This window comes from Candoia aspera, chromosome 1 (genome assembly GCF_035149785.1).
Source record: "Candoia aspera isolate rCanAsp1 chromosome 1, rCanAsp1.hap2, whole genome shotgun sequence".
NCBI classification, from domain to species: domain Eukaryota; kingdom Metazoa; phylum Chordata; class Lepidosauria; order Squamata; family Boidae; genus Candoia; species Candoia aspera.
This window is the reverse complement of record NC_086153.1, coordinates 294,923,262-294,950,590: the sequence shown is the minus strand read 5'-3', so window position 1 is coordinate 294,950,590 and position 27,329 is coordinate 294,923,262. Positions and strand designations below refer to the sequence as shown.

At 39.4% G+C, this 27,329-nt stretch overlaps 3 protein-coding genes across 7 annotated transcripts in view; 1 reads left to right on the top strand and 2 right to left on the bottom strand.

Annotated features, from left to right (window-relative positions):
- Positions 1–10,697, top strand: part of ABCD4 (ATP binding cassette subfamily D member 4) — a 47,387-nt gene extending 36,690 nt beyond the window's left edge. For 3 of the 5 annotated variants that reach the window (XM_063290095.1, XM_063290098.1, XM_063290099.1), the window contains 2 exons: positions 95–210; positions 295–722. In XM_063290095.1, coding sequence (XP_063146165.1) covers positions 95–210; positions 295–363 — 185 coding nt within the window. In that variant the 3' untranslated portion in view covers positions 364–722. Of the gene's footprint in view, positions 1–94; positions 211–294; positions 723–10,578 lie in introns of those variants that run through there. The other 2 variants (XM_063290096.1, XR_010066919.1) reach the window with 2 other exon arrangements.
- LOC134487951 (acetyl-coenzyme A synthetase 2-like, mitochondrial) lies at positions 3,514–10,667 on the bottom strand. The gene is made up of 6 exons (XM_063290101.1): positions 10,567–10,667; positions 9,720–9,846; positions 7,559–7,686; positions 6,572–6,635; positions 5,737–5,858; positions 3,514–4,280 (listed from the first exon to the last, which is right to left on the bottom strand). The coding sequence occupies exons 1-6, from the start codon at positions 10,615–10,617 to the stop codon at positions 4,104–4,106; spliced, it is 669 nt and encodes a 222-aa protein (XP_063146171.1). The 5' UTR covers positions 10,618–10,667; the 3' UTR covers positions 3,514–4,103.
- A 762-nt stretch (positions 10,698–11,459) lies between the features above and the next one.
- Positions 11,460–23,771, bottom strand: LOC134487949 (acetyl-coenzyme A synthetase 2-like, mitochondrial). The gene is made up of 7 exons (XM_063290100.1): positions 23,364–23,771; positions 20,594–20,690; positions 19,984–20,183; positions 19,018–19,193; positions 17,433–17,585; positions 14,769–14,916; positions 11,460–11,612 (listed from the first exon to the last, which is right to left on the bottom strand). The coding sequence occupies exons 1-7, from the start codon at positions 23,662–23,664 to the stop codon at positions 11,464–11,466; spliced, it is 1,224 nt and encodes a 407-aa protein (XP_063146170.1). The 5' UTR covers positions 23,665–23,771; the 3' UTR covers positions 11,460–11,463.
- Positions 23,772–27,329: the final 3,558 nt, after the last annotated feature.

Sequence of the window (27,329 nt, the reverse complement as noted above, 5' to 3'; positions counted from 1 at the left end):
TGTTTTACTCAGCAATAGAAGGAAATGAGGAGATTGGAAATTGTGGGTTGCTTTGAGTAGTGCCATGTTGAAGGGCTCCTGTTTGAACTTGCAGTGCTAGATGAAGCTACGAGTGCATTGACAGAAGATGTAGAGAATGAGATGTATAGAATCTGCACCCAACTGGGGATGACCCTTGTCAGTGTGGGACATCACAAAAGTCTGGAAAAGGTAAGGGGTATGAGGACAGGGAGACATGGGGAAGTTATTTTTTAAAGTCATCGTTCTCAGATTGTATTTACTATTTAATTTCAGTTCCATAGTTGGATTTTGAAACTGTATGGAGAAGGAAAATGGGAGCTAACAAGAACTGAGAAACCCTGAACTATTTCCAAACTGATCACAGAGAACGTTGGAGTTAAAGTCTCAAGTCAAAGTGCCTTGGAATCAGCATGCTTTAATGGAGAAAGTATGATCTGAAATTTCAAAATTACAAGTGCCAAGACTTCCAATTAAAAAAAAACATGGGGAGGAGAGTTTTTAACCACTTCCTTTATTTTAATCTGTTCAATTGTGTCCAATTCTCTGAGGCTGCCTGGACAAGTCTTGCAGTTTTCTTGGCAAGGTTTTTCAGAAGCGGTTTGCCCTTGCCTCCTTCCTAGGGCTGAAAGTGATTGGCCCAAGGTCACCAGCTGGCTTTGTGCCTAAGATGGGACTAGAACTCAGTCTCCCGGTTTCTAGCCTGGTGCCTTAACCACTTCACCAAGCTGGCTCTAACCTTATCTATTATATAAATTGCTTCCAATCCATTGTTTGACTGCTGTATCCCTTGTACAACATTTCATCTGGAAGGGAAAGAATAATCTTGTTTTATCTATGCAACTCATTTTTAAGTGTGACTGGTATTAAAGTTCTGCTTAACTGGAGTTATGCTGACCTGTCTCCACAAGGGCAGTGAACGCGGCACAGCCTCCATGACCATGACCTTATTTCAAGATGAATACTACAGCCTCCTTGCCTGAGTAGGAGGAAGAAAGGGGCTGTGTGATCTCTATGCTCTACCCTAAGCCCTCTATTGTTTGAGTTGCCAACAAATGGGCCAATTATCTTGTTTGTAAAGCTGTTCAGTCAGACTCTTTAAAGATTTCACTTGATGCAAAACAATGAGTTTTGTAAAGATGTCAGTGCCACTTTACACTTTACAAGTGCAAGATAGAGTGCTGTCTCAGTTATCCTTTGCCACTTGATGTTTGGACTATTTGGTTGGAGTGGTGACCACTTGGATCTGGGAAATTGTCAATATCTCATTAGAGGAGGGGAAAGCTCCAGATGGCCTTGAAAGGGGCTGTGAACTTCTCCCTCCTGAAAGGCCATTCTTTGATCCAGTGGTGCTGGAAAACTGTCAACAAGTCTCCAACCTTCCCTTTGTTGGGGAAGTTTTTGATCTGGAGGTGGTTGGATAGATCAACTTCACAGCATCCTAAAGGAAACAGACTGGACCCTTTTCAGTTAGGGTTCAGCCCCAGATTTAGGATGGAGATAGCATTGATTGCTGTCCTGAATGATCTTTGTTGAGACCTGGATGGAGATAGCACACCCACTGCGTCGTCTTGGACCTTCCAGCAGCTTTTGATACCATTGGTCATGGTATCTTATTGGACTGTCTGTAGAGGGTAGGGATGGAAGGGATTTTTTTCAGTGGTTCTGCTCCTTCCTCAGTGGGTGATTCCAATCTGTGATGGTAGAGAGGTCAGTTCGGTGGCCTCTGATGTGTGGGGTGCCACAGGGGTGACACCTCTCTTTCCTGCTGTTTAATATCTATATGAAACAACTACAAAAAGTCATCTGACATTTTACGGTGCAGTATCATCAGTATGATGGTAGTCAATTGTATCTCACTACTACCCTGGCTGTGAGACGGTGCTGTCAATGTCCTTTCCCAGGACCTGGATGGCAGAGAAGTTGAACCTTAGTAAGTTGGAATTGTGAATATTCAGAGTTCTCTTGCCACTAGAGTTGTTCCCTGATGAGCAAGCACCCAGATATCCGCAGGTCTGCGTACTCCAACCAGTACTGGCCTGAGCAAACAGAGAAAAACTATTACTCATCCTACATTTTCAAGAGTTTCGGGGGGCTGAAGCAAGACAATGCTGCTTTTCAATGGCAACACCAATGCTGTGGAACAGCCTGCTGGTAGAGATCAGGCTAGCCCCTTCCTTGTTGATGTTTCAGAAGCTACTAAAGATGAAATAGTTTTGGAGAGGCTTCCTCTGATTTTACCATGCCATCCTTAGCTTCTGTTTTTATTGCTTGCATTATGTTTGGTGGGTGGCTTTTTTTATTGTTTTTATGGAAGTTTGTACTGTAGATGTTTTACTTGGTTTTTATAGTCTGTGTAAGCTGCCAAGCATCTTTGGCTTGCAGCAGGATAGAAATGTGAAAAATACATAATCTGTATCCACCCATCAAATTGTTGCAGTGTTTTTCCACTTTGTTGTTGTTTATTCATTCAGTCGCTTCCGACTCTTCGTGACTTCATGGACCAGCCCACGCCAGAGCTTCCTGCCGGTCATCAACAACCCCAGCTCCCCCAGGGACGAGTCCGTTACCTCTAGAATATCATCCATCCATCTTGCCCTTGGTTGGCCCCTCTTCCTTTTGTCTTCCACTTTCCCTAGCATCAGCATCTTCTCCAGGGTGTCCTGTCATTATGTGGCCAAAGTATTTCAGTTTTGCCTTTAATATCATTCCCTCAAGTGAGCAGTCTGGCTTTATTTCCTGGAGTATGGACTGGTTGGATCTTCTTGCAGTCCAAGGCACTCTCAGAATTTTCCTCCCAACACCACAGTTCAAAAGCATCTATCTTCCTTCTCTCAGCCTTCCTTATGGTCCAACTCTCGCAGCCATATGTTACTACGGGGAACACCGTTGCTTTAACTATGCGGACCTTTGTTGTCAGTGTGATGTCTCTGCTCTTGACTATTTTATCGAGATTTGTCATTGCTCTTCTCCCAAGGATTAAGCGTCTTCTGATTTCCTGACTGCAGTCAGCATCTGCAGTAATCTGCACCTAGAAATACAAAGTCTAACACTGCCTCTATGTTTTCTCCCTCTATTTGCCAGTTATCAATCAAGCTGGTTGCCATAATCTTGGTTTTTTTGAGGTTTAGCTGCAAGCCAGCTTTTGCACTTTCTTCTTTCACCTTGATCATAAGGCTCCTCAGTTCTTCACTTTCAGCCATCAAAGTGGTATCATCTGCATGTTTTTCCAGTACATGTTTAGTTTACAGGAAGAGCAGAATTGCAACTTGCAGAGCTGTTAAAAGATGCAAAATAATCAAGGTTGCTGTATGTATGGAAAGCATGCTTCCATACGTACAGCCAGCTCTTACCAAAATTACCAGAGGCCACCTTTCAAGACAGATGAGAATATGCATTCTTGCCAGGGGGTAGCAGAGAATGTGTGGGGTTATTTATATTCTTGTTAGCTTTTCGGCCATTTTTTTAAAATATGCTCCATTTGTTTTTATCAGAATTTAAAAGCAATAGCAATTTGAGAAACAAGAATTGAAAATTTTTATCATTTACTATATTATTTTAAAATCCCATATGAAGCTATTATAAGACTTCTGATGGTCAGCAGGAAGATATGTGCACATTATCCTTTACATATTTTGTCTTACTTCCTTTAAATTATATGTCCTCCTTTGACAAGCTCCCCAAAATCTTCACGTGAAACCTGAAACATTCTTTTCTTCCCCAAATATGGCATAATATAAAGAACCTATATAAATCTATTTAAATATGGCAATTTTTTCTTAAAGTTTGAACTCTTCCTTACAACAGACTTTAGCTGCTCAGTGGTAGTCTTAACTTTCTAATATATGTGCCTTGGAGTAAATGGTAAATCATCTAGGAGTGGTTTGGACAATAAAGAATGTGATGTAGAATATTAAGCAGAATATTCTTTAGCTGTTATTTTCAGTGAATGGAGAGAACATAAATAAGTTTTTGTCAATGGTGAATAAACTCCCCTTTTGATTCTTAAAGGGATTATAGGAGTAGAAAGACTGCTGTTGGCAAAGTACTTTTCTTGTTGCTTCTTGAAACCCAAGATATTTGGGCTACTGGCTCTGGTCTTCCTGCAGAAGTTTTTTGTGTCCTTCAATTATCTCTTTCACTGTGTCATGATCATCCAGGGTTGTCAGATCTCCAAGTTCATCTGCTTTGTTTTCTACAATCTTCTTCAGAACCCTCCGCATAATTTTTCCTGAACGGGTCTTAGGCAGGTGTCGAGCTACCTAAGCCAGAAAAATGAAAGGAAAGATTAGAGCACAACCAGTAAATTCACCCTGTAAATATTAATTTGAGAAGAGATGTACTAGAAATCTTACGAACTCTCATTTCTATACCTTTCTTTCCCATGCACATGCAAAACACAGTCAAGCATGTCTTCTTCACTGCATGTGCAAATGTAGGAGGCTTTGCTCAGTTCTATTTCTTACCAAATTACCAGCGTACAATGGTAACAGAGAAAAAGCTGTTTGTTACACAACTGAGGCTATGATACTCTTTCTTTGGGGCATCTTAGCACTTCAGAACTAGCTGCCAAAGAAAGTAAACTCAGTATCTCAATTAAATTAAATTAGTTACTTGCTCAGAAGCTTTCCAATTCAATCTTATAAATGAAGAGCAAAGGTGGGTTTGTGGCTTTAGTATAAGGGCCTACTCTGAAATAGTAAATCTTCAGTGGGAATGTTTATGGAAAGAATGAACTAAGCACCCACAAGAAGCTGGGAAAAGTCAGGGGACTGAGATGAAATAAACATTAAGGTCTGGAGAAAAATTTAGTTAGAGGCTGTAATATTAGGGAAGTTCTACAGACTGATAAAAAGATTTATTCCCACAATAAAGGGGTTTTATTGTGATTCTGGTTGGATTCACACATCATTCTAAAGCATAGTTTGCCTACTCCTAGATTGTTGAATAAGTCATAATTGGCTGAATCTGCACAATATAAAGCCATAAACAGAGCCATAAACTCTGGTTTTCAAAGCAGATGGCTAGGTTCACACACTACACTAAACCAGAACCAAAGCAACCAAAGAATGGGTCAGCATGTTTGAACCTGGTAATAACTGTTGCAAGCTAAGTAATGCCAAAAAAAGTAGAGAAGTTGTTTTTGTTTAAATAAATTTGTTGAAAGATTACTTGATTCCTCTTGCAATAGCATTTATGTGTTTGTAATATATCTTTAGCAATGTAATCATTTTATAGCCAATTAGTCCATTTAACCCCTAGAAACTGGGCTAGGTTAGGCAGGGCACTACAGGATTTCTATCCCTGGTCTAATGCTTTTGAAGTGCTTAAGATACTTTTTGCGTTAATTGCAGCTTTCTTTAAAAAGAACTTTATATTCTTAGGCTTGATACTTCAGGTAAGTTTCATACTTAATTTGTTTAGTTTTAACAGTGAAACCATTGTGGTTTGTTTTGTTTGGCTAATCGATGGAATGCAAATCATATAAATAAACAAATCTACAAACGTATTCTGAGCAAATGATCAGTGACAGCAGCAGAATTAGACTATGCTGGACCTTTTTTCAATTATTAAAATTGTCTTTGTAAAAAAAATTGCCTTGGTTATCTGACTGCTTTGAATTTTCTTGCTTTTATGTTCTGCTTTCAGTCAGACTACAAATATTGTCAGGCAGAATGAAGATGTGCATTAGAAACAAAAAAGTTTCCCTGTTGTTACCTGAACATGGTCTGGAGCTGCATATTTTGCTATCTCTTTTGAAACAAGGCTCTGAAGTTCAGAGCCCAGGTTCTCTTGGGAGAGTTTAGAGCCTTTTCTCAGCACAATGAATGCATAGGCACCTGTTGGAAAAAGGGAAGAACAAAATAAGCCATCAACAAAACTAGACTTTCACACTGAAATAGTCTCTCCAGCTTGCTAGAAGCTGAATCCCTCTATCTATTGGCTTCTCTTGAGTGGGAAGTAAGAGTCCTTTCTAATTTTACTTTTGAGTTGCTAGGTCACTCTTGAAACATCATCATAGGCATAGATCACATGGAAATAGCTAAGGGGGTTGCCACCACTCTCTCAAATTCTAGAATAAATCCATTGGGAGTGAGGGAAAGATACTGTAACTGGGATCCTCCTTAAGGTGCCTGGGGCTTCTGAGGTTTCCTTTATGCTGTAGGAAGGAGGCATCACACTGCAATCCTATGCACACTTGGGAGTAAGTCTTAAGTTAGCAAAAACGATACCAAATCCATTTGCCCTCTCATGCATTCATTGTTATTGGCCCGTGAGGTAAAAATCAAGGCATTCAACCTCATACTTTAGCATTCTTCTTCCCACTCTTACTACAAATTTTACTGCAATTGAATTCTGTATCTCCTCTCAGCCAAGACTTGAGAACTTGACCTTCACTTCAGTCGGCATTAAGTTACCACGTGAAGGCCCCCAAGCGTGCAATAAGTGTGCATCATGCAAACGAAAATTCTGTGGGAGATTCATTCTGTATGCTAGTGAAGGCAGAGCATATTAGAGGAGTAGCTGTTATTAGCCAAACTGACTCACCCACCTTCGCCTTTGATCTTATGAGGATATCCAATCACAGCTGACTCTGCCACTGCCTCATGTTTATTCTGGAACATAAACAGGTCTGTAATTTACTGCAAGGATCCTGACAGGCTGGCAGAAACATGTGGTTCACTAAGCCTAGTGTGGTTGAAACAAAAGGAATAGAATAGCAAGGCACGGCTCTGAGGTACCAGCCCTTCCTTCCGGTGCAGAATAGATGATAACGTGATAGAACACCTCCCTTGCACGATGAAGTACCTCCAAGGAGACTTTGAGCTGTAGGACAAATGGGGCAGGCTTCCACTTTAATGGCAATATGAGTCAGACTATTTCACAGAAGATTCTTTAAAGCAGTAAATATTTCCAGTGAACAACGTACCACACAATGTAACGGTATTGGCAAATTGTGATGTAGATGGGAGAAAGCATAGATGTGTATTATTTGGCTAACTGTTGTGGTGGCTTTTTTGAATAAGCGATTCAGGAACTTTATGTATGTGTATAGGTATGCACACCTCTACTTTCATTGCAGTAGACTACTGAAGAGTCACTGAGAAAATTTCACTACATTTTAAAATTCTGGTATCCCGTAAATACATTATTTTCTGTATAATTCATTATTATCATTTTTAGGGCCCCGCATATTCTGGATAAAATTATTATACATTATGAAAATTAGAATACTGTGAGTAGAAACCACATACTCTGCAGTCATGATCCACAATTTAGTTTCCAAAAAGAAAATGAGGCAGACATCTGTTTATATCTTTCTGGCAATCAAATTTGTTTTTCATGTTCTATTGTTTCCCACCAATCTCAGGTCAGTGTGGAAGGAGCAGTGAAGCATGCAAAGGACTGGAAAGCCATAAGCAGTTCAGCTACAGGGCCAGCTCAAATAGCAGCAGCTGCCCAGACTATTTCATCTGCCTATGTTCTTAGGCTACTACGAAGATTTTGTTGTAATAACTGGTTTCCCCATGCCTCTTACCACAACATCTTCTATCTCAGCAGTGCCTAACCTATGCCCACTGATATTGATGACATCATCCAGGCGGCCTGTCAACTGATAATATCCTTGACTTGTCCGGTAGGCCCCATCCCCAGTAAAGAAATATCCTAGGATGAAAAGCAAGGCAAAAATAATATAAGGCAGTGATTTTCTTTTAAAGAGACCAAAGGAGATGAACTTCTGAAAAGATCATCTTCATAACAGATCTTTTATAATGAGCAAAACAGATGAATGCAGTTTAGGGACTCTTGGTCAAATTGTACGCTGGTTCCCCTGTTTCAATGAATCCCTAAGTGAACAGAAGCTGACACAACCTCTGCATTCACTGAAACATACAATCCGACCAGGATGCCTAAACGTTTGCACAGAACTGTATCTGTTGGATGTGTTCCGTGGAAAGCCTGGGACTGCTCCCAGCTATTTTTCACAAACAGCTAAGCTGGTAAACCTGGGCCTCTACTATACCATTTCAAGGTACACAACTCAGTATTTCTCGCCAATTTTTAAAAGATACAAATCAAAAGTTAAACTTGAATTCATCTCCCTAACATCTAGTCCTCTGTGTACGATTTTTACATGAGCAACTGTGATAAAATTGTATACCAGGGTTTATCTCCTTTTCTGCTGCTTGAGAGCCCTAAAGAACCTGAGTCCTTCGAGGTTTTTTTTTTAACAAATGACCTTTTCTTACCCTTGTAAATCTAACTAAATAAAACTTGTTTTTTTCCTTATCCCTTCTTAGTACAAGATATTTGTTCATGTATTTGCATATTCCGGAAGTTCAGCTCTTCTCAACTTGTGCAAATATGAAAGCACAGTGTAAAGCCAATAATTATATCAAGTATCTCAGGGTTTATTCAGTGATTCAGAGAAACCATCACAACCATAGCACATGAGAAATCATGCTCTGCCTCCTATGATCTTCCTAATCATTTTGACACACACACCCCTTCCTGAATGGCTGCCATTTACATTTTTGCATATGAAATGATAAGCATTAGGCTTTACCCTATATAAATTAATGAAAATAAAGTGTTTAGAAGGCCTTGTGCTATCCATGGGAATCACAGAGATGTATCAGTAAAGGTTGAAATTCAGTCAAAAACTGAGGCCAAAAAGATGCAACAGTAGTCACGTGATCCGCAATTATGTGTTTATGTGTAAATAATAAGTGTGAGATTCCCAATTCAGACTGGGACTTTGGGGCATGAAATTTTTGCTTTTTGCCCCACCTCTCCCTTGGTGTCCCAGCATAAATCCCTTCCTCTTCTCCCATGGAGAGTAAGGAAGACGACCTTCATGGACATAGGCAGGAACCATTACCTAGGCGGTAATATTCAGAAGCAGCTCAGGCAAACAGCTCCCTAATTTGCTGGACTATAAGGAAGAAGAGATACAGCACAATTGAGATTCTGTTGTTATAGCCAATCTCAATAAAAGTAATTTTAGCCTTCCTGTGGATTTGATTTCCTGGTCTGGTTTACTTAGGAGGGCTGACAACCATCTTGTTATCTCCCTGTTCTGGGCTTCAAAAAATGCTTCAGCCCTTTTTGCCTAGGTAACAGTTCCTGCATATCTCCATCAAGGTCATCTTCCTTACTCTATATATCTCCAGGCTATTTGAGTTAGAAGGAAAGCATCCATGTTTACAATGCAAATAATAAGTGCAGAGGCCCAGTCTGCATTTGTTAAAGCCCTTCTGGCCCTCTAGGATCTGTATCCAAATCATACTCCTTGCTCCTACTATTTACTTTTCTAGGAAATATGCATATAATTGTCACAGCTGGGAAATATATGAATGTGTAGTCCTTGGTGCTTTCTGGGCTTGGTTGCTTGCTTGCAGACATTTCATTACCCAACTAGGTAACATCATCAGTGCACATAATGAAACGTAATGAAACGTCTGCAAGCAAACAACCAAGCTCAGAGAGCACCAAGGACTCCATGGTTCAACTCTGAGTCACATATATTCTCTTCTGTTGAAATATGAGTGGCATTGTGTAGTTTTGCTCTGACAATAATAAAAATTCTCCTCCTTTTGTTGGTTCTACATGCCATTGTATACAAGGCATCTAAACCATGTTGAGAACTACAGTATATATTACTCCTATTTTACCTTTCCATCTCCACTAATCTATACCTGGATATGGCATTAGGTATGTCTCCAGAAAACGCTTGTGATCATTGTAAATAGATCTTGCCATGCCTGGCCAGGCCTGAGAAATACAGAGGGCTCCAGAGACATCATTCTGTGTTAAGACATTTCCCTGGAGAGAGAGAAAAATAGTATAAAATTAACTTTGGAAGTGGCCTTCATATTTATTCAGATTATTAGTGAGGCTTATATCAAAAAGAATGCAGCTGAATGCACATACATCATTTTCAGTTAACTCATTTTACAAAATCATGCAGTTCCTATCTTTGTTTAAAACTCCTTATGCTAGATGTTCTGTCTAAACTAGCAGTAAAAGTCCTTTACAGTCTTCATTTTCCATTGCAATTGTGCTATTGTTCAGAACTCTTATCTGAATGCTGAAAAGCCTGGCTTTTCTTTATAAAATATCTAACCCCCATAATGTTAGTTAATACTGTAATCTTCATCTTTATATTTGTGCCTCTTATTCAATATTCTATAGAAAGACATTTGATTTATGTAGCCTATATGTTTACCCAGTTCGGTTTCCCTACTATTTTTTACACTGGTGGTGTTTTTCATTGTATACATTGGTTTAATGATAATATGCAATAGTAAATAAGAGACATAAGCCAAACACTTTTATTAAACAAGACTTCTGGAAGGAGATTTAAAGGAAATAAGGGAGATGGTCATGTCATTCCAAGAAGCATTTCCAGAAAGAACCAATCTAGGAAAGTAAAGGGAAAATGGATAGTATAAAATTGTTGCTTTTATACTGATCTCTCTCTTAAGAACTCACGTGAGTTGAAAAGTGGATTATATTAATATATATTATAAATTAAAAATGTACCTTATCATCTAGAAGAGAAGGTCTGATGCCAAAGAATGCCCTCATGGCCATAGCTGGAACAATCTCATCTTCAGGATTTGAAGGTCGAGGAGCAATACAGATGCCTCCTGTTTCTGAAATGAAGGAAAAACAAGGGAATGTGAATAAGAAAATCTTTCTCTTCTTTACAATCACCACTTAATAAATGAAAATTTCTTGTATTTGTTCATGATACGCTTCTGATCTCATAGTTAGAAGATTCCTGGTTGTGTCATTAGAACATTTTTGCAAATATCCCTATGTATAGGAGCTCTATTCCCATACATAGAAATATTAATGAATGTAGCCCAGCTGTTACCATCATGTGTCTTTAATTTTTGTAATGAGATTTTGGGACAGGGTATTTAAATCCATCATCTCTCTCTTGGCACTTAAGGCCCCATGCACGCTAATCTTTGCAAATAAATACTATGCCTAAGGATGCTCAAGTGATGATTACTTCTCCAAAAACAGCGAAATTACATTCTTCCTACCAGTTTGCCACCATGTATCAACTATAGGACACTGTCTATCTCCAACCACATTGAAGTACCACTCCCAGGCTTCTGAATTGATAGGTTCTCCCACTGCAAGAAGAGAGGAAAAATGAAGTAACTTGTAAGGCAAAATAATAACATACATACATTTTGTTAAGCCATAACATGTTTTGGTTTTACCTTAGCATAATGTATGAATCCATCCATTATAGCTTAGTGTTATGTCCATACCGCTCTCAATAACATTTTAACAAACTATGGTTTAAAAAACACCAGCTTAGCAAAGTATGTGAACCAGGCCAATATGATGAATTTAACACTTCACCCTGCTCACCGAGATATATGCATATTCTTTGCCAAGATGAAGATGTTGTTGACTGGCTTAAAACTTACCTGATCCAAGAATTTTGAGAGAAGACCTATCATATTTCTTTACCCAGTGATCTCCATATTTAAGAAGAAGGCGAATTGCTGTTGGGGCTCCATAAAACTGATTTATCTTTAACCTCTCCACAGTTTCCCAATAACGCCCTGAAATGACAAACAACTCCCTTTACCTGGTTCATATTTACAACGTGTTGAATTTTTCAGATATATAAAGCCAAAATGTAAAGCTGGAGTACAGTAGGCCAAGTTTGCAAAGTACAAGTTTCATACAAAATAGATGAAAATCTATATTATATAAACTTGTAGAGAAAATGCATATAAAAACATCTCAACTTTGCACAGATTTTTTAAAAATCAAATTGATTATTTTATTTATTTATTTATTTGTGTATCTAATTTATCCCCGCCCATCTCCTCCCGTCGGAGGCCTCTGGGCGGTTTACAACAAGTGATTAAAACCATCAGAATAATACAAAAAATAAAATACAGTAAAAATACTATAAAGAAAAATAAAGAAAAAATCCAAGCGATGAAACATCTAAAACAGTCCAAGCATGGGAGGAGTGGTCTATAACAACCATCCCCATGTAACTCTATTCCCCTCTCCACCCCAAGCGAGGCAGCAGAACCAGGTCTTCAGACTCCGCCGAAAGGCCAGGAATGATGAGGCCAATCTCACCTCCGGGGGCAGCATGTTCCACAGGGCGGGAGCTACTGCTGCGCGAGCTGCATTGGGTACCAGTTTGCTTCCGGGTCCAATTCAAGGTGTTGGTTATCCACTTCCTGGACCCCACCAGATGAAATTCTTTTACAGACGGGGTCCATAGCATGACCTCTCCACACGATCGCGTGGGACGGGTTGATGTAATGGGGAAGAGGCGGTCCCTCAGGTAACCTGGTCCCATGCCATGTAGGGCTTTAAAGGTGATAACCAACACCTTGAATTGGACCCGGAAGCAAACTGGTACCCAATGCAGCTCGCGCAGCAGTGGTGTTACATGTGCCCTTCTGGGGGTACCAAAAACAGCTCACGCAGCTGCATTCTGGACCAGCTGAAGCTTCCGGATACTTTTCAAGGGTAGTCCCATGTAGAGCGCATTGCAATAGTCTATCTGAGAGATAACAAGGGCATGAGTGACTGTTCGAAGGGTCTCCTGGTCCAGGAAGGGGCGTAACTGGTGCACAGCACGTAGCTGCACAAAGGCTCTCCTGGCCACGGCTGCCACCTGCTCTTTGAGCAGGAGCCGTGAGTCCAGGAGGACCCCCAAGTTACACACTGGGTCTGTCTGGGGCAGTGCAACCCCATCCAGAACCAGAGATGTTAATGTCCCGGATACAGAAGAACCATGAACCCACAGCCACTCGGTCTTACCAGGGTTCAGTTGAAGCCTGTTGTTCCCCATCCAGGCCCCCACAGCCCCCAGACACTCGGAGAGGGTGGTCATGGCGTCACTTACTTCATCCGGGATGGAGATATACAATTGAGTATCATCAGCATACTGATGATACCTCATCCCATGGTGACGGATGATCTCACCCAGTGGTTTCATGTAGATTTTAAAAAGGAGAGGGGAGAGTACTGATCCCTGTGGCACCCCACAAAGAAGGGGCCGCGGGGCCAATCTCTCCTCCCCTATCAACACCGACTGGGATCGGCCCTGGAGGAAGGAGGTGAACCAGCGTAAGACTACGCTGCCCACCCCCAACTCCCTCAGCCGCCCCAAAAGGATACCATGGTCGATGGTATCAAAAGCCGCTGAGAGATCAAGGAGAGCAAGGATGGATGCACTGCCTCCATCCCGCTCCTGCCAGAGATCATAAGTGCGACCAATGCCGTTTCCATCCCATAACCAGGCCTGAAACCTGACTGAAAGGGGTCTAGATAATCCGTTTCCTCCAGGACATTATGAAATGTGATGGAATTCATTTTACTTGGGAAAAATAGGAAACTAAAACTGACAGATTCATCAATTCCATCTCTTGACATGCCCTCCATTATTTCCAATGGGTTTCTCCCACTCACAAAAGACAACGCATTTCCAAGTCTTTAAAGAATGAATATCCTTTTAATTGCCAATACAGAGTTAATGCTATTGCAGTGTTAATGAAGCTAAACCCATGCCTATTGCAATGAGTGAATCCACCAATAATTTCTGGACATTATCAATTTAGAAAGCATAGAAATTATGCATTTAGCTGCAGGCACTTCCACAGCAACATTGCTGTGTAAAAAGCTATTATTTGAAGTGGTTCTGTCCATAAAACAGAATTTCTGCTATGTTCCCACTTGAGATGGACTACAGCATCCATCACACATAACCTGCATGCACTTGTAATCTAACAGGTATGAGAAGGCAAGGGAAAAGCAAGGGAAAAACAGTTTTATCTTCTATTAATCCTAACTAATTAGTATAGTACCTCCAGGGAACATAGTATTTTGAAGAATAACTTTAACGTATGTATATAGAGAGTAAAGGAAGTCAATTGATGGAAGAAAGACAGGAAAGGCAGTGATAATGTGGTCAAGAGAAGCAAGAATTGTATGTAATGCGGTAACAAATTCAATTATTCAGGATATTATCTTGAAGCCTTTGAAAATGGGCTGCATACATATAAAGTAAAATAAACAAAATAAAAGGTATCCGAGCCATGAATTAGTTTACCAATGTCATGATCGCCGTTGCAATGTTTGCGACATCGCAACGGCTCGCATGACAATACAGGGATATGGGTCCTGAGCTGATAAGGCAAGGGCAATAGAAAAACACAAAAAGAAGTAAGGGGTTTAAGGAAACTATGTAACGACCGAGTCCGGCAGCCCAGGAAACAACAATAAAAGGAAACTGACATGAAATTGAATAACAACCGAACAGGCGAGGTTCGGAAGGGCACGCCCGGGCTTTCGAGGAATTAGAAGCCTGATCGCCCGGCAATGGATCATCACCGCACAGGAAGGCGATCGAGGCGATGCCCGGGGCGCAGGGGGCTGGACGACCTCTCACCTGGCAAGGACGAACTGTTGAGACTCGTGGGGCGCACCTGGGGTAAGGTGGGGTGGAGTGCTGACCGGCGCGGGCTATTTAAATCCCGTTCCGGCGCACTCCCCTCACTCTCAGCTTTCTAAGGGCATGCATTCCCCAAATAAAACCAGAACCTAAGTCTACTCTAGCGTCTGTGCTTTTATTGGGTCTCAGGCAGAGCCTGACAACCAATTAGATCTAAACCATATGACACTGCAGCTATTTCTGTCTTGTACCAATGCCCCATTGCCTAATCTTTTTTAAAAAAATTATTTTTTACCTGGATTAGGATACACCGGAGTACTCTCAAAAAGAACTGTAGTTCCTCCATTGCACAAAGGTCCATATACCACATAACTGTGTCCTGTGATCCAACCAATATCTGCCACGCAGCCAAAAATATCTCCATCGTGGTAGTCAAACACATACTACAGAAAAATGGGCAATATGAGACAGAAGCAGCTTTCTCCTTTCCCAATGTGCTGATGTAATTTACTCATACTCCAAGTATTATCATGCTTCAGTTACTTGAAAACCGGCAAACTTATTAACTTTCCCAATCAGGTATCCTCCATATGTACTGTATTAATGTATAACTCCCACTTCCCCCAATCATCATGCTACTATCTATGGTTGGATACATATTGGGAAAAAACAGCAAGGAAGAAACTATCACTGTGCTTGAGGATTAATGTGAGATTCCCTTATCAGCGTTATTTTCAAGATGTAGCCACCACATCTATTTAAGAAAGGAAAACAGGCATCCCTTCCTTTGCTATTTCCATCAAAAATGATACCATGAATACTAGCTTCCATCATACCATTTTCAGACTTCACCTGAACAAGGTGGGAGAGGACTTTTCCTAACCTTTGGTAACTTGACTTAATATGACAGTATTTACAAAGTTTCATGAAAAATTAAATGTACAGATATAAGCTCGATAGAATATCCTCAAATACTGTATTATACTCTAGTATGATGTAAAATGATAGAAAAAATAAAGTGCGAACAAGCCTTACAATGAATGAAAGAAGTAGCAATTTAAAAAATGTGAAGGAGAAGGGCATATATAATCTTTGGAGTCACAGCCTGTTTTCAAAGCAATTTTTAATCTCAGTGGTAATAAAAGTGACATGGCCATCTGGTCATGCATATTTCTCCTGCTGCTTTAAGAGAGTTAAACTCTTCCATTCCATGCATTGCCTCTAACTACAATTAACCATTCCACAGATGTTCTTTGTGCCAGAAGGAGACATCACGTTTCTTCTGCTGAACTGGTGTGGTCCTAGGCTCTTCTTTACGGTCCTCTGAAACTTTCCAATCCAAGTTTGCTTTAAAGATTAAGAAATCACTAGAAGTGACAGGAGGGAACTTGAAGTTGTCCATCAACAGTTAGCAGCACCTAGACAGCAAATGAAGCAAGCTCACCATAGTCTGCTCACCATGTCACAGACTTCCCACTATGATGCAACACATATCATTTCTAGATTTGTATCTCAATATATAAGTTAGCATTTGCAAATTGCAATCCTCTTCTGTCTTCTTCTTGGTATCAGCATGTGACTCTCCTTTAATGAACAATTACAGGCTCTGTTAGTCCTGCTGTAGCATCTGTTAAGCATCTAGTTCAGACTCCTGAGCACAAAAAATAATGACAGCATTTCCCAAGACTGTTTCCAGAATGTAGTTGCTGGAATTTTAATACAGCTTTGGAACAAAGTTAGTTTAAGTATCTTTGGCCACAACCACCTTGCAAAACTGATCCAGGAACTAATCCAGAAACTGTTTTTCTGTGGCCTGACACTTCCTGACTTCTTGCACAGCAGAACATTCTCTAATGCACTATCTTTAGTTTCTTGGCTGTTGCTACAGCAGCTGTTATTGGAAACAATGCTGTTCCAAGCCCTCCCTTCAGTCCCCTTTCCAAATCCATTGTAACAAACGAGGATTCCAGAGAAGGACTGTGGGCGAAAGATCACTCCAGTCGCAGTGGAAACTTGACATTCTCTGGGTTGGTTTGGTTTGGGTTTTTTTTTTCCAGTAGGAAGGCGCCACTGTGAGTGCAGTTTCTAGCTGGGAGACAAGAGGCAGAATTCATTTCAGAGTTCTCTTGTGGTTCCTGATGGCTCTTGGAGCTAAGGGCTGAACCAAACAGTTACAGTACTGTGACCAATATCCCAGTCTTTTTTTCTTTGCTTTTATACAAATACAAGTTTGGGACTGCAGACATTATTTGCAGCAACAGAATTAACTGTTTTTATAATTAAATGATCATATATCATTGCAGCTGCTTTTTTTTTCTTGCAAAGTCAACGTATGAACCCTTACAGGCTGGAAGGGTGAAGATGTCAAACTGTGACGAAAGCATCTGTAAATTTGTCTGATGCCAATGTATCTACTCAAAAGTAAATCCTACAATGGCGCTACATTCCATATTAATATAAGATCAGTCTGCCAAAGACTACTAACTACAAAGGCTATCAATTCCCATTTATTTTAGAAATAAGCCCCACAGAGCACTGTAGAGCTTGATTTGCATATTCATGCCTAGAATATAGATATTTCATTGTAATTTTGTACATACTTACTTGGAAATAAATTCTGCTGAATATAATGGAGCTTCTGAGTAAACAGGCCAAGTATGAGAACAGTAACCTTCTAACATTCGTAAGGAATATTTTTTCTAATAAATTACATGGAGAATAAAAATATTTTACAGTAAGTGCACATGTGAAAAATCACTTTTTAATAGCCTGCTGGCTACTGCCTGATTTGCTATCTGCTCAGACCTTGATTACTCTCAATACTGTGTGACCCCCAATCTACCCCCATGAAGAATCACAGTGGACAGGGTAGCTAATGAATAAAAGAAAATGCCACCGAATGTAATTGTCCTTGTGGAATTCCAAGATACCTCCATGATGTACCTTTCTACATATCTACCTTATGTGTGAGGGCAGCATACAGCAAATAGCCTGCCTGGGAGTGGACCAGGCCTTTGGGTTTTCCAGTACTTCCTGAAGTGTAAAGGAGGAACAGTAAATCTTCACTCTCCAAGGCAGCAGGTTGACAGGTTACATCCTCTTTCATCATCTCCTGTCATAGGAAGCAGATAATCTTTCTCAGTAGGCTATCCTCAAAGCCTCTGGGATCTTCTCTAGTTTTCTCTGTACCAATGGCCAAACTAATAATGAAACTTAGCATGGAACACAGCCTCCACATGCTCATTTTTACAAAGCAAACTTCTAGCTCTCAAGGCTGAGCAAAGAATCCTTACCCCTTATGGGCTATGCCTGACATACCCTTAAAAGGTCGCTTTCCATAGCTAGCATTGCTTATACAAGCCCTTGTCCTTCTTTCCTTCTGTCTCTAATGAAAGCTGTTTCCTTTCATCGCAATTAATAACAGGCATCTAGGTCCTGGGACAATACAATAACCGGTCTTTCACATGGAATCTTTCATTTCATTTTATGTTAATTGACATGGCTGCAAGTGACATGTTTATTATCCCCTTTACCTTGTCTCTAATATGTACTTTCCAAGTTATTTTTTTACTCTTCTACATTTTTGAAACCTGAGTGTTTTGCCCCATGGGGCAAATGTTAGCTTTGGGAGTGATTTTAATTAGACAGCTACTGTAAAAAATATGGGTTAGATCTCCTTTCCCCAGTAATGAGATCCCAATCAATACTGAGAGGACAAAACTGCTATTTAAAACAACTACAGTACCAGAATTCTTAACAAATGGTCTTCATGGCTAAGAAGAGGCTTGAAGAGATTTGGCTGTACCTTAGGAATTTTAGAAGATATGATCTGAAGCCGTGGATAAGCGCTGTAACAACACTTTTCACACCCTTTCATGCACTTACTTGTAAATTCCTAACTGTGAAAAAACCCAGTTACCTTATATAGTAAAATCCAGAAACCCTGGCTTCCTATCAATAAAACACAACAGTATCCCTGGATCAGATGAGGGTCTCAAATCTTGGAGGGAAATCAAATTCAGACCTATTCTGCCTTCCTTTTTCCTGTGTGGGAGATCCCTTAGAGAAATGAAGATGCTGGGCATTTGCTCCAAAAGCACCCAAACTTTTTTATAAGATTAAGAGGCAGAAAAAGGGTGCCTGAATTGCTGCCTAGTGCAGAGGGAATGGGGAGAGAGAGAGAAAATTCATGGAGGAGAAGAGGAAAGGGAAAAGAAGGGATAAGAAAGGGGAAGGGAACAAGTCTTGGAGGCATCTTACTTAGTGCCCTCTCAGTCCTGGCATATCATTGCAAGCTTGTTTGTTAACTGATATTACAATATTAAAGCACAGTTCTCAAGTTCAGATATAAAAGGAAAATCTGGGTTAATGAAAGCTAGGATCTTAAGGCCAAATGTGGCCTGGAGAAAGAAAAGGAAAGAGAAACGAAAAGGTAGAAATGAGTGTATGACTATAACACTCATCTCCCTGAGTTCATGGAAACTGGGGAAACCCAACCTATAAGTGGAGTATTGGATCAGTCAATGTAAGGACATATTACTCACCTCCTCCAGCGGTATATCTAAATCAGACATGAGAACCTTTTCATCTGTCCTTTTTGAAACAAAAACTCGCTTCACTGTTGGACACAATTTCACGGCCTGGTCTACTATCTGCTTCAGTTCAACAACCTTGCCTCCTCTCAAACCTTGGTTGACTGTGATTACTGTTTCAGACTGAGCTGAAATAGGCAATCCCCCCGCCCCCAGAAAAAAAATTAGTATGAAAAATGTATGCTTTTCCTTTTATCACAGCTACCCTCTCCTGCTGTGTATTCTAAGGGAGAATTCTTCTAGTAAATTATTCCCCTGTATGGGTAGAGTGTATTTTCACAAGTGTATTTTTTGTTACAGATTAAAAGTGGGCTCAGGATTATTTGGAAATTTCTTCTAGCTTGTCTACTTAAGGGTTATTTCCAAAACAAATAATAGCAGTATGCATTGGAGGGGGGAGTAATCTGAATTCTCCTCTTTCCATTTTTGGTCCCAATCGAGGCCTTCACCCAGACCCAATTATTGCTACTTACTGCCCCCCTCCACACACACACAACTGCTATTACATTAATGTCATTGTGAGTTTCTCCTTAATTTATGTTGTAGCCATGGCCACATTTAAAAGCATATATGGAGAGAAAAATAGTAGTCTGTAGTCTGAGAATTTGAGAGCAAGAGATGGAGAAAGAATGAGCATCAAAAGACTATCTTCCTTTTTTTAGTCAAATTACAAAATACGCACTCTTAGGTCTTCAATTTTTACTGCTTTACCAAGGGCAGAAATCTTTTTAAGCTAAGATATATGCTTTTCTTTCTGACAGCACTGGAGGAATGAGGACCTGAGTATGTTAAGAATATTGCTTGTGGTTAAAAACAACTCATGCATAATCATACGTTTGGACACTATTACTGGTCACTGAGCCTGAAAAGAAAACTAAAAGAAAACAGAGGAAGAAATAACATGCATGTCGTTCTTACCATCTTGGATCCTGTCAGCTAATGCAACAGAACTGAATCCAGCAAATACTACTGTGTGTATTGCTCCAATCCTGGCACAGGCCAACATGCTCACCACAGCCATTGGACAGGAAGGCATGTAGATAGTTACTCTGTCACCTTTCTTCACTCCCTGCCGCTTTAAGGAGTTCCCCAGTCGACATGTCAACTCTAGCAATTCTCTGCCCAAAGAAAACATGTAGTAGTTTTGGTAAACCCTGTTTTATTATTCCACAAGACATCTCTGAATCAAGGTAACTGAGAGCAGTAACAATGGAGAACAGCTTTTATGAACTTTGGTCTTCATTACAGTATTATATAGCTCCTATTCAAATTAGGAGGAATAGAAAGGACCTCTCTTTCTGAAACTCAGAAAGAAGCATAATCAATTCTAGTACTGGGCTCTATGAATCAATGATCTGACTTTTAATAAAGTAATATTGACATTTCAATTCAAGTCTTTTTCCTTCTCTAGAAGCCTTGGACTTGGCTGAGACCAAAAAAGCAGTGTTAACCATTAAGAAGATTCACACCTCTTAGAAGACTGAAATAGATGGATAATGGTAAGTAATGGAAAATGATAAGTAATGACCTGTATGTGATTTGGTCTTCTTGCCCAGGCTCATCTTTCTCCCAGATCAAGGCTACTTTATTTGGATTTTTGTGGACATGTCGATCCAGACAGTTAACTGAAAGAAAATACAACTCTCATTATTACAAACTCAGCCATCTGCAGCAGCTGTTACTATGACCATCATAAAATTAATGCTGATGGCTAAGCCAGGTTTCTCCAATCAAATGTTCTATACTAAGAATCCAACACTAGCAATATGTATGTGTGTGTGTCAGGTGAAAAATTAACAATTGATAAATGAATTGTACAACCTAATATCAAATTGTGAAAGTTGCCCTGTCCAAGGTCATCTATGTAGCTCATGCCAATTATAAAACCTACTATTGATTTTCACAACTCAAGAGTCCTAGAATCTAAAGTTAATCATTTGCACAGCCTAAACAAATCTTAGTAGATTAACTGCATAGCCCATAAATACATTTTGGAATTTAAACCATAGATTTTACCTTTGTCTTGAAATAACTAACCACATTCTTTCAATTTTACTGTGTTTTTATCTTGTTTATGTAACCTACTCAGAGCACACGTTATTGGTAGGACTAAGAAACATAATAAATAAATAAATTACATTACAAAGATGGATTCTACTTCTAAGCAGTGAATATTTTCAGGGCTTCTAATGTTCAAGTAGGACTCATTACAGAAAATGTACAATGTTCGTGTAACACACATTTTGGAAAGTACCGCTGTAAATCTACGTTTTACATACAAAGGGCCATGTGAGTGAAGGACACCAAACTCTCCACCAAGTTTACTTGGATTTTCCTTTCCAATGCTTCAGACAGGTTTTGTTTTTTTTCCTCCCAGGATGATTCATTTCTGCTACTGGAGCTGGACTAAGAGAAGAAAGCCAGCTCAATTCTGTTAATTCACACCGTATCCTATCTCACTTCCTTCTGGCTAAATGAGACAACTCAACATGGTCACCTCCATCAAGTTTATATTGACCCTTACAATAACAGTAAATATTTTTATTGCAGTGTTTATTTTTTTCTCCATTAATTACACCATCATTTCTCCATTCATTGCATCACTGCCGCAACTACAAGCCAACTGAACAGTCTTTCCCATCATCTGGGGGCTCCTGATTTGTGGCTTGTCAATCACATGTTACATTTAGCGTGTTTATTCAGTAGACTATAGTTAAGTAAACCACAGTTTACTACAGTGTGTAAAGTCAGTCATTGACCCAAAGCTAAATCAAATTGTGATTTAGCATGCTGCATGAACCCAGCCATTAGGTAGACAAAATATGCACATAGTTTCTAAAAATTATAGACCTAGAAGGAATGGTAGAATCATAGCTGAATGCATCTGATATAGAAAATCCACTGCTACTGCCTCACTGCTGGCAGGTGGATGCTGAAACTCCTGGAGAACAAGTACCTGACAGCTGGAGGACAGCAGCAAATGTTGTTCCTAATCTTCAGAAAGGAGGGAAAAGAGGATCCAAACAGGTAAGTCTCATATTGATACAGCTATCTCTTGTCGATGTTTTAATTTGGATCCCTGCAGGGAGAAGAGGGGTTGCTAAACAGCCCCTTCCACTCTATAATTCTAAGAAAACGACTGTAGTTTAGAATACTTTATATATAAGAGTTATATTTAGGACAGGTTTGTGTTCTGGTTTGTTCTGTAGTGTTAGGATTATGTCATATATATAGGTGTCTATAGAAATCAAATAAATTATATTAAGATGATAAATTTTAAGAATATCTGCAGGGACCCTGATTACTATGGTTGATAGGAGGAAGAACTTAGTGGTTTATGTAAGCATCACCATGTTTTGTCCAAGAAATTTAAATTTAAATTTAGTTCAGTTTAAATGTGGCTTATTATTACACAATTTTTACTTATTTACTAATATTTCTATGCCATTCCATTTCTGCAGATTCTGAGCAGGGTACAACCATCAGTAAAGAGATTAAAACTGCCAAAAACCTACCCCATAGGCTAGATGAAAAACGCATACAGTATATACGACAGATGAGTGAAAAGACCTGAGCTATTTCAGCAATTTAAGCATGCTGAAACCTAAGCAACCATACTTTTCCACACATTTTGTATTCTGTGATCTGCACTTTTTTGCATTGTATTGCGATCAACTATTTGATTATATTACAGATCTTTTATTTTAAACCTGCCCAAAACATAAACTACATTTTAAAAAGTATAAAAGCTTTAGCTGATTTTTTTTAAAACCAGTAAAATGCAAAAATAGGTAAATGCTTCTAAAAGACATTTTGCAGAGAACACTCATCCCGAGGTCAGCTAGATCAATGTTTTCCTGAATCCAGTGTAAGAATAAATGACATCTTACGGCTTATTCTGCTTTTCTGTATTTCGTGCTCCTTTTTGTCTGACCTTTTTCCAAAGGTAGGAAAACAGGGATAGTTCACATCTTTTTAATCCTTCCAGTAAGTAGGCTACAGTAGTCTGAAAAACAGAGCTTCGTAGGTAGGAAGAGTTTTAAGATCCACACCGCACTACGCCAGCCGTGCAAAACTCACTCCTCTCCCATCCCTTCCAATATTTTGCTACTTCCTTAAAACCACATTCCGAGCACAGTAATTCTCATGGTATTCAAAAACGGGGAAATGAGTGGAATGTTGACTGGTAAAATTTTAAACAAGATTTTAAAAGACCCAGTAACGAAATGTCCTGGGCTGCAATGCTTTTTTCCCTTCACAAGCAGAGAAAGACACAGAGCGGTCGAATTCCTACCCACCTGCTACGTTGAGCTGCCCTCCGAGGAACCAGGACACGTGGCCCTGCTGAAAGTCACAGTCACTAACCGAATGAAAAGGAGCGCTCCACAAGAGCCGGTTTCTCGCTAGCGCTCCCCAGAAAACGTCGGCTTGCTCCACTGACAGCTGGTACAGATCTTGGTGATTCCTCGGTCCGGGAAAAGCTGTGGCTTCTGGCATGTACGCAGTCAAGGGACTCCTGCTCCAGGCTCTTCTCTGATAAGAAAATTTATTTCCAAAGGCAATTTTGGGGAAGGAAGTTCTAACCAGCAGCCAAGCCATGATTCTAAGGTATGCGAGTGTCCTTTACTTTTACCCAGAGAAAAGCTTTGCATAAGTTCTTACCGGCAAAAGTGAAAAATAAAACTATTGCTAAGTTCTTACCGGCAAAAGTGAAAAATAAAACTATTGCTAAGTTCTTACCGGCAAAAGTGAAAAATAAAACTATTGCTAAGTTCTTACCGGCAAAAGTGAAAAATAAAACTATTGCTAAGTTCTTACCGGCAAAAGTGAAACGTAAAACTATTTGTCCCTGGCAGTAGGAGATGTGGTCCCATTAGGTTTCCCAGAACCAGATGGTAAATCCACATTTAAACCGAGAATTCAGGAATGTCATCCCCCTTTCCTGGAACATACACATATACTACTCCTCTTCTAGAGAAACATAAGCAAAGGAAATCCAATCCCTTTTAAGGGAGGAGCAGGGGGTGGGATTTAGTACTGCCTAACTAGAATAACCTTCAGGCTGATCTGAATATGCTCCTGTATTGAATCCAGTTTGGGCTGGTATGCACACGCACCCTTTGTTCAAACTGGACCATGCTGGCTCAGACTCTTTCTGTACATACTTGTCTATATAGAGACTCAGTACTTACTTCTGCCATCTGCAAGCAACTGAGGCTCCCAGGCATGTGAAAAAAAACATCTATTCATAAAGGATGATAGTTCATGGGATGTGTAGATTGCAATAGGCCAATTTATGATAAAGAGGCAACTGTTTTCAGTACCTTCATTACGTTCAAGCATGTCCCTTTCCACAACAATTGACTCAGTTATTATACACAAAATTGCCAGGAGTCATAGCTCCTTGTTTCAAAGTGTTTCACACTGGGAAATTCTGGGGTTACTTAGAAGGAAAGGCATTTTTAAAATTTTGCGATCAGTGAAAGCAGCCAGGTTTCCCTGAAAGATAATTGCCTTTTATCACTAAAAATGCTCTGCCAGTGTCAGGTGTTCTTTTTGAGATACATAATATCTGGAGTAAGTGGTGTAAGAATGACACTCAGTAGGTCTTACTGGTAGCCCACGTTGATGTAGGTCAGTGTTCCTCAACCTTAGCAACTTTAAGATGTCTGGACTTCAACTCCCAGAAGTTGGCTGGCTGGGGAATTCTGGGAGTTGAAGTCCAGACATCTTAAGGTTGCTAAGGTTGAACAACACTGATGTAGGTTATGTCTCAGAATCACTTGATGGAGAAACTCATGGGGAAGAGTTCTCTGCTATAACTGTAAAACTGGTGAACATTTTTGCAACAAGTCTCTCCCTTTCCTCCAGCATACTTCTACTTCCCTCTGCTTTCTCTGTGTCATAAGTTGAACCTTTTATGTTGTTCCGTAGGAGCACACAATCAGATCCACATCTGCATGATTCTGAGTGGCAGTCTTAATAAATGGACAGATTGTGAAAGAAGGAGGAAATAAGTCTCTTCAAAAAGCGTCACAGTCTCCTAAGACTTCTTTACAGGTGTCACTTCTCGGATTGGCTCTGTGCCTCTGCAATCCCATGTTATAGGCTCTGAGCCCATTTATTTGCACTTCAGGTGCAGCTCAATAAGAAACAAAGTCTGCATTTAGAGTTCAAATGGTGGATTTTTGTGAAGTTTAGGGATGGGCTGAAATCAATCACCCTCTTGGTAAGATACCAAGACACTGAATGCTAGGCTAACATAGCTGATTTTAATTGATCAAGAAGAGACCTGTTGGTTCAGCAACCCTCTTTCATTGTATGTATGAATGCTACATACACACACAAGTTTTTGTTTTTCAGAATAAGTAACATGATGCACAGTGCAGAAAAGGAATATGAAATAGTAAGCAAAAGAATAAAAAAAGATAAAACATAATTAAAATTAGTTTGCACCAGCACCATTTATTATACCTATGCATACCTTTCTTTTCATGTAAACCATCCTTACTTCCCAATGTCCATACAACAATTCATGCATTGCCATTTGTTCTTTAAATTTCTCATCTTTTTAGGATCTCACCAGCTCCATCCAACCATCAATTTCTCATCTTCCATTTTCTCTTGACTAGTTCACTCTTCATTCACATCTTATTTTGCAGTTCGGTCCTCATAGATTCTTTTGATTCTTTTTATATGACTAAACTATCTTAATGTATTTTTTCATACACTCACTTGTATATTCAATGCATTGAATATGCACTGCACACTCTTTTACATAACCATTTTTGCTTCTTTCAAAGACATTCATTCTTCAGAAGAGGGCAAAGCTGTGCATTATCTTTCTAACAGCATTTTCACATCTTTGAATTTTTCCATCCATTTTCCTATCTTCAGTAAATACACTACCAAGATGCACAAATTCATCTACTTGCTTTAGTTTCTTACCATTTGCAATCATTCACTCCATTTCCAACTACCTTGATCTTTGATACATACATTTTCAGATCAATACTCCTCGTTGTACCACTATAATTGATTGTTTCTCAGCCAACATGGCATCATCATATACATGCACATCCCCAGTCAGTAGATCCATACCACAAGCATTCCTTATGCATTTATCCATAAATACATTTCCTTATGCGTTTATTCATAAATACATTAAACAACCAAGGGACCTTCACACTTCTTGTTTTACTCCATGCTTAATGTTGAACCATTTGCTAAGCACTCTATTTTCACACATACTTCACCTCTTTTACTGTATTCAGCAACCAACCTTCAATTCCATATTTGTTCAGTAAAGTTTCTTTTTCACATTCATACATGTCCCAATCATTTGCTGAATAGCAAACATCTGCTAAATATAGCCCCTGCCCACCATAAAGTCAACATTTTCCCAAGTACACTTAACAGATTAATTCCTGTGTAGTTTTTGTGTTAACTCTTGCTACCTTTCCCTTTGTATAGGGGAACAATAATAGCATTTTACCAACTGTCAGCCACAGATGTAGTCTTCACACACGCATTAAACAAGTCACACAGCTACTCCATTAAATAAACACACTCATAGTTTAATTTTCTCTATTTACACTATCTACACCTGTAGCCCTACCATTTATCAACATTCTCACAACATTCCTGACTTCCTTTTCAATTTTTATTGGACATTAACATTTATAACATTCATTTTAATTGCACTCTTTAACATATCACTGTAATTTCCATACACATATTGAAAATATGCCTTCTGACATTTCCTCAGTTCAATTTCATTCCAAATCATTTCATCACATTTATTTTTAATTCTATTCACTCTGCTGGAGATTCCTTGTTTAGCCCTCTTTGCCTATTTCCAAAGCAATTTTTATTTCCATCAAAATCACTCTGCATTTTATCTACCTCTTTCAGTATTAACTATTCCTTGCTCTCTTTGACTACATTCTTTCCAACTATCTTTTTCTCTCATAATACAACCATTTTTCAACCTCATTTTTTATAGCAATCATTCTTTTATAAGCATTTATTTTTCATCCACAGCCTCTTTCACTTCATCATTCCATCAACTCTCCTTTTTCTAGCTTCCTAATAGCATAAAAATACATACTTCTATGGCACTCTGCAATCTAATTATTTTCACTATGTTCCAAGCAGCTTCCACATACTGTTCTCTTAAGTCAATCTTCCATTCATTCTGTTGGGGGGGTTCTTATACTAATATTTTTTCATATAATATTTTTTTCTTTCTCTCCTTTATTTCC